The sequence below is a fragment of the Sinocyclocheilus rhinocerous genome, unplaced genomic scaffold (genome assembly GCF_001515625.1).
Source record: "Sinocyclocheilus rhinocerous isolate Xijiao unplaced genomic scaffold, SAMN03320098_v1.1 scaffold877, whole genome shotgun sequence".
Classification (NCBI taxonomy): Eukaryota; Metazoa; Chordata; class Actinopteri; order Cypriniformes; family Cyprinidae; genus Sinocyclocheilus; species Sinocyclocheilus rhinocerous.
In genome coordinates, this window is record NW_015662177.1 from 553,321 (window position 1) to 561,254 (window position 7,934).

Genomic DNA, 7,934 nt, shown 5'->3' on the forward strand with positions numbered 1-7,934 from the left:
AACAGTTGAGTGAATGATTTAATGACTCGCTCATAAAGACGTGTCACTTGTTTCACTCCGAAATGAATCAGTGTTTTTTAACGAAATGGTTTACTGAATGATTCAGTTACTCGCTAATCAAAATGTATCACTTGTTTCACTTCTGAATGAATAAATGTTTTTAAACAGAACAGTTACGTAAATGATTCGATATCTCGCTCATAAAGATATGCCACTTGTTTCACTCCTAAATGAATCTGTTTTGAACAAATCGATCTACCCTGACTCAGTGAGACTCATAAAGACTCGCCTGTCGCCATCTATTTGTGAATCAATGTAACCTGCAGAAAGAGTCAATGAAATATCTAAAACCTAAATACAAATGGTGAAAATTCACATTGTTGGATACATATAAAAGGCTAATAGGCTACAACTTTACTTTATACACTTCACAGAGGGCCAAGTTCACTTGGGAACACAGAGTGAATCAGAAAATCACTGAGGTACAAGCACAATGAGCTATGGTAATGTAACGTAGAAATACAATAAATTATATGCAATATACAGTGGTTATGAAATAATATGTAATGAAATGCACAATATATGAAACATGTTGATTGATATATTGATTCAAAGAATAAATATACTGTGAAATATACAGTAGTATGTACAATGGAATGTAAGGTGCTTTGCTAAGCAATAAAACAATGCATTGCAATACAATTTAGTTTATACTGTGTAGTGCAGTTATTATGGTAATACGCATCTGAATATTTGATGCCATTATTGGATTATATGGGAACATTTTTCAGCAGTACTGTAAAGATCATTCTCGACATATGTCCCCAAAATAGAACTCGTTCATCAATTGATGTGGAGGACGAAAGTAGAACTTTCTTTCACTACAATTCAAAAGATAGAATGGTAAAATATATATCTGTGAATGATACCTGGAGACATTTCTCTAACTTTGAGACTTTGGTGTGACCTATTTGTGAGAGCAATGACAAACCCAAATGGGAGCAGCCTTAATAGGGCTGAAAATTGAACACCAGATAAAGCATCATTATTAATGTTTTTAATTAGGTATCAGGAAAAAAAAATCACAGCCCCAGTAGAGGTGGCTTAAAATATCCGTAACTCTTAACAGTTCTCCTGAGAGTCTACTTCCAACGGGTTCGGTCCTTTATGTATAATGAAACATTGGGTATCCCTCTAAACCTGCCATTTTTATCTACAGTACCTTATTGGTTTCATAATACGAATTAAACAACATGCTCCTAAAACAGTCTGGCTATTTCTATGCATATTACATGTGATATTAACAAATTACGCTTAAAGCTACAATTCGATCTCAAAGCTTTGATCACATAATTTCACAACAGATCGACGCTTTAGTAAACTGAATCTCCAAACTTTGACTCCTTTTTGTCCTTGAAAACTAGATCATAAAGTCATCTAAAAATTCTACTCACCTGTATAGAACTAGAAATTATGCCATGACCCCACCTCATTTTTTTTACCACACATATGCTAAAATCTCAGCCGCTCTGTGACTGCCAACATTTTCCTAAGGGTATGATGGGAGTCTCAACTGACTAGAGATTTGAGGATTTGCCTGAGGCATATATGATCTAATTATATTGTTGACGGGAATACAGCCTGCTTCAGATTAAAATAATAACGGATGTGGACTCAACAGGTTACAAAGTTATAATGATACCTCAAATAATGTGGCTTACAGGCTACAATTTTCACCTGGCAGATAATAAAACTGCCAAAAAATCTCAATTGACTTACACTGAACAAGGGATCAGAGCCATATCTGGACTATTTTTTGAGTATGCAACTACCCTAACAACTTTGTGAGTGCATAGCAACACCCTGGAATGCACACACTCAACCCTAGTTTTGAACATGTTAAAAAAAATCTAGTAAAAATATGGTATTGCATTGTGTATAAAATAATGAGAATCCATGCTGCTAGAGAAATGGGATCAGGTGGGCAACCTTTGGTGGCCTTTAACACCTCCTCCAGTAACTTAATGAGGGCATCATAAGCTCCGCCCTACAAGTGTCATCATCCTCTGGGATATCACCTTCATAAAGAACTGGGACACTGGCACTGTTAAAGAATCAGTCACGTCTCATCTTGTCTGAAGGAAAAAGCCCCTTCGGTCTGAGTCCTTCAGTCTGCTCTGATTTGGTAAGTAATTCCATCTGTTTAATTTATTGCCATCACCATTTTGGATTTCAATTGTTGTGTGAAATATGCAGTGGTGAAACAACTTTCTAAGGGTTTTATTACTAAAAAGTTATGTTTTCAGAAGCAAGTTACCATTTAAAAAATGTATGGATCATTTTTAATGCTTAGAATCATATATGCACGATCAGTTTTCCAGCTATTTAAATGCTGCTAAAGGTTCAAAAGGTTTTCAAGAAGTTGCCAAAGTTAAGAACTCTTAAAAATACTTAGTTACTCATAAAGAGAGTAATTTATATATACATGAGGCTTTTAAACGGTGTCTATGTGCTTCAGTTGTGGCTGTGGATAACTTGGCAGAGTTGCAGAAATCTTTGTTAAGCTAATGTGAAAGTGAATGCTTGGCATTTCTAAATTGAATAGCATTTAGTAGAAGAGCCGCTGTGCCTTTAAGTGAAAATTGTGTTGGATTCATCTATTTAACTTTGTTTTTGATGGCTATTTCATTTAAAAGGTAGAACTTTGCATCAATTCTACACTGGTTACACTGAAGAAAAAACTCAGAAATTGCTAGTACATGTCACAAATAATTACAAAGAGAATTACAAAGCAAGTAACACTGAATTAAACACGAAATTTTAGTAGAAAGTGAAATTGTATTTTCTTGTAAAATATACTTCAATAATCTTTATTTTATTTACAAAAATATTTTTTACATTGTATAAATCTTTAAGAATAATTAAATGCATCTAATTAATGTTTATCTAGATAAGGATTTTAAAAAATCATTTTCTAGAGATTAAACTCACAGAGACCAGTTTCTAACCAAGTAAAGGTTCTATAGTTGTGCATTGACTAGAATAGACCTCTTTTTTTTTAAGATTTCATAAATTTCCATAACTTTTCCCGGCCTGGAAATCACAATTTAAAAATTCCTTGATATTTCCAGGTTTTCTACACTCTAAGAAATGTCCGTAAAATATAGAGCCCAAGGAATTTTCCATATTGATTTTTACCCGTGTTTCCAGTTACACATTGGTATTTTTTTAGGAAATGTTTGCAAACTTAACAAAAAAAAAAAGTCACTGGTAATTTTCCGTCAGGATATTATCTGTTTTTAGATTCCAACCTTGTATTTAATTTTCTTACATTGTATGTGAACCATACAAACCCTGTTATAAGCTTAAATGACTTAAGCAGGAAGGCAAAATATTGTGATATCACTGAAATCCCATCTTGATTATGTTGTATTTATTTACTGTTTCTACACTATCCTCAGGTTGTGTCAGACATTTAGGATGACCCATCAGTTTCCTCCTCTCACCACTGAGCAAAAGAAGGAGCTACATGAGATAGCTCTACGCATAGTGTCACCAGGGAAAGGCATCCTAGCTGCAGACGAGTCCATAGGTTAGTGTGGCTTCCTCCAGTTAGTCGACATAAAATGCAGTGTGAACGAAAAGCACAAAAACCCACTTTGATCCTGTGGATGTTCTAACAGGCAGCATGGGGAAGCGTTTGAACCAGATAGGAGTAGAGAACAACGAGGAGAACCGCCGTCTCTACCGACAGGTGCTCTTCACTGCTGATGACCGCATTGATAACTGCATCGGCGGAGTGATCTTCTTCCACGAAACACTCTACCAGAACTCTGATGATGGCGTCCCATTCGTCAAGATGATAAAGGACAAGGGTATCACTATCGGAATCAAGGTATAAAGTCTCGTCTGGGTTCACTAGCGTAGATGTAAGAGTATTTGCTTTGACATGTTGAGCCTTGGTGCTCATGCAGGCACTGTGAGTTTGAATTTAGAATGCAACATTTCCCAGCGACCCATAACTTCCTGTCATGACTCATTAGAAAAAGCAAAAAAGTGCAGTTCAATCAGTGGGATATTTTTGGGACAGAACTATCTGTTTGTCCAAATAATCGCAGATGGGGAGTGTTTGCAAAGCCTGTTTTTGGGAAACGTTGTTTTTGAATTTAGTATTTAATTGGGCAAAAATTCTACCTTTGTACTGTATTTACCCCTAAAAGGTTAATATTAGAAACCTTAAGGGTGCACATTATTACTCTAAGCTATTAATATGCACCTGTTGTACTCCTAAAGGTAAAATTTTTGCACCTTTTTTCTGACCAGGCATTTAAGTTAATGAGCTGAATTGAAAATATTATTTAATTTCTAAAATATTTTGCCCTTTCTTCACAGGTTGACAAAGGTGTAGTCCCCATGCCAGGGACTAATGGAGAAACCACTACACAAGGTATTTCAAAGATGTCCATTCTCTGGATCTGAATATCTGATAATTCAATTCAAATTTGATTTCACTGTTGATACATTTGGTTGGTAGACACCTTTTGCCTTAGTTTTTTGGCTCTTGATTTAGTAAACTGTTTAACCCTTATATTATGTTCCAAGTCAGTTTGACCAGCAAAACTTTTTTGAGTTGTCAGAAATACTGGTTAAACTAGGATGTTTTTTCTTCAAGTTGTATGACTATTTCTCATTGAAGGTATATTTACACAACAATGGTGTACTAAAAACAGAACAGTTTTTTCTTTGTTTTTTATGTACAGACAACAATGTTGTCAAAATGATCCCTATTCACACAGATCCACAAAAAGACTGAAAATGCTGTATTAAGCATGCCAGGCCAGTAGTTGGCGATACCACTTTGAAAAGAAACACTACACATACGCATATATGCCTATAAGCTGAAAACATGAACACGTACACATGAGTATGTCACCATTTTCTCAAATCAAATCAAATGTTCTAAAATGTATTTTACATGGAGACAATAACGTTTATACATATTTCAGGCCCCCAAAATGTTGTTGTCCTGTAAATGAATGTCCAAAACGCATTAAAATGTTTTCCTATTTTAGTTGTTGTGTTGTGTAAACGACCCCTTAGGCTAATGATACACAGGGCATCTTTTTGAGCCATTTTGCCGGGCAACTTTTTTTGAGCAATGTTGCTTGTGCACTTTCCCATTGAGAATGGGTAACAAATTTCTATCTGGATACTTTAGATCGGTCGTGGGCCCTGTGTCTCACCTGGTTGCCCATTGACAGCAACATTGCCCAGTTTCCCAGTATATCATCAGCTTTAGAGTCATAAACATGCCTGCAAAGTTTCAACATTTGATGTGTTGTGGAACGTACATATGAAATTCCTATTATCACTGATGTTAGCGGGTCAATAAAAAAATGTTTAAACAATAGTTGTTCAACACAGTTTTAAAAAAGCATATATTCTCATGTTTACTTTTTTGTAACGTGTGAGAAGTATTAATGTTAAAGGTTGTTCCTCATAGTGTGAAATCTTTTGGTGAATTGTATTGAATCCAATTTGGGTCAGTTTGAAATGGCCGACAGAATTTTTGTGCAGCTCTACTGTCTCAACAGGTCTGGATGGCCTCTCAGAACGCTGCGCTCAGTATAAAAAGGATGGAGCTGACTTTGCGAAGTGGCGTTGTGTGATGAAAATCAGTGATACCACCCCGTCAAACCTGTGCATTAAACAAAATGCTAAAGTCCTTGCTCGCTATGCTAGTATTTGTCAGCAGGTAAAATGTTAATTAGGCTAAATTCACTAATAAGAGATACAAATGGATCTTTGTTAAATCTCAAGTTCTTGTCCCATCTGTACTTGCAGCATGGGATTGTACCCATAGTGGAACCTGAGATCCTACCTGATGGAGACCATGATTTGAAGCGTTGCCAGTTTGTTACAGAGAGGGTTGGTTATACTCTACTTCTTAAAGGGATATTACATTCTGTCATTATTTATTCACCCTCATGTTGTTAAAAAAAAAAACGTATGACATTCTTTCTTCCCTTTGCATCCTGTTTTTGTTCAGACAATGAAAATTAATGGGGTCCAAAACAACAGCAAAATTTCAAAATAGTTTATGTTCCATAAAAGAAAAATTACACAGTTTTGGCACAACATGAGAGTGAATAAATGATGACAGTATTTTCAGTTTTTGAGCTAACTATTCCTTTAATATGCTTTACACATTCAAATTTGCTGGAATCATCACATGGTTCAGATTCACTGTCATTTATTCAGGTACTTGCAGAAGTCTACAAAGCCATGTTTGATCATCATGTGTATCTGGAAGGCACACTACTCAAGCCCAACATGGTGACCCCTGGACACGGCTGCCCAACCAAATACAGTGCAGAGGAGGTTGCCATGGCAACAGTCACTGCTCTGCGGCGTACTGTCCCGCCTGCAGTGACAGGTTGAGGATATATTACAAAATATAAAGCCGATTCCATATTTAGTGACAAGTCTGGACACTGCGTAATTACAGACTTCCTGCACTTTCAGGGGTGACCTTTCTCTCAGGAGGTCAAAGTGAGGAGGAGGCCTCCATTAACCTAAATGCCATCAATAACTGTCCACTGGTGAAACCCTGGGCTCTCACCTTCTCATTCGGCCGAGCTCTTCAGGCCTCAGCTCTGAAGACCTGGCGTGGACAGAGAGAGAATGAAGCCACCGCAACTGAGGAATTCATCAAACGAGCAGAGGCATGCCAACCAAATCTATTCATAGACAGACAGACAGACATATAGATAGATCTTCTTTCTAATAGCTTCTCTACTTTTTTTCTCCTCAGATCAACAGTTTGGCCTCTCAAGGGAAGTATACGTTTTGTGGTGACAGCAGCGGAGCCACTGGTCTTTCCCATTACCTTTCCAGCTACGCATATTGAAATGCCGCTTATTCCCATAATCCAGCATTAGCTGAAAGCTAGCAGACTTCACTGCCACTTCCATATAAAACACTTAAACATGGGTAGATTATTTACTCCTAAATGTGATGTTGATACAATAAAACAGCACATGAAAGTGATTGCTAAGTAACCCGTCTGCAAGGTGTCTGTTAAAGATTGCTTCATCTGGAAAGCATCTGCTGTGTACAAACATCTGATAGACATCTTTCAGACATCAGTTTTACATACATTCTAAATTATAAACATCTTAAAGACATCTCCTAAACGTCTATTTGACATCTGATAGGAAACGTCCTATAGACGTATTGTAGATGAGCGAACACTCTAAAAACATACATCTTTCAGATGTAAATGCAGACTTCAAATAAACGTCTCTGGGATGTACGTGTGCTATCAGGGAATTTTCTGAGGATGTGAAATTTTGTGGTGTCCCCTGCTTGTCTTAAAAACATTGTAAAATTATAGCTATTGTTGCCAAGATAATTCTTTAGGAAAGTAATGGAACTGACAAAACCTTATCACTTACTGTCAACATTTAAGAGTTTCTTAGGATCGATATAAAGATCTATATGCTTCTGTAATCTACCCTTTCATCATCTAAAGCTTTAATAAAGCCTTTGTTCTGATGAAGAATAACCACATGGATTACGAGTTTATGAGTAGCCTATCTGGTAAATCTGTATGTGAATGCATTATCGACAAAACAAAAGTGAAACTAAATTATTGACAACCTGTATACAAACTGAAAATGCTGCAATAAAATTGTGATGATAGAAGATGTGTCTGGACTCTAATCTTTGAATACACATTATAGTAGGCTACATATGCATCCTTCGTTATTATATTAATATATATTACAATTATTAAGGGGTCATATGATGCCATTTAAATTTTTCCTTTCTCTTTGGAGTGTTACAAGCTCTTGGTGCATAAAGAAGATCTGTAAAGTTGCAAAGACTAAAGTCTCAAATCCAAAGAGATATTCTTTATAAAAGTTAAGAGT

General features: G+C 36.2%; 1 protein-coding gene across 1 annotated transcript; it reads left to right on the forward strand.

Annotated features, from left to right (window-relative positions):
- Window positions 1-2,123: 2,123 nt before the first annotated feature.
- Window positions 2,124-7,125, forward strand: LOC107727913 (fructose-bisphosphate aldolase C-A-like). Its single transcript, XM_016537952.1, has 9 exons — window positions 2,124-2,185; window positions 3,462-3,592; window positions 3,684-3,895; window positions 4,393-4,447; window positions 5,595-5,755; window positions 5,845-5,928; window positions 6,262-6,436; window positions 6,526-6,725; window positions 6,815-7,125. The coding sequence occupies exons 2-9, from the start codon at window positions 3,481-3,483 to the stop codon at window positions 6,908-6,910; spliced, it is 1,095 nt and encodes a 364-aa protein (XP_016393438.1). The 5' UTR covers window positions 2,124-2,185; window positions 3,462-3,480; the 3' UTR covers window positions 6,911-7,125.
- Window positions 7,126-7,934: the final 809 nt, after the last annotated feature.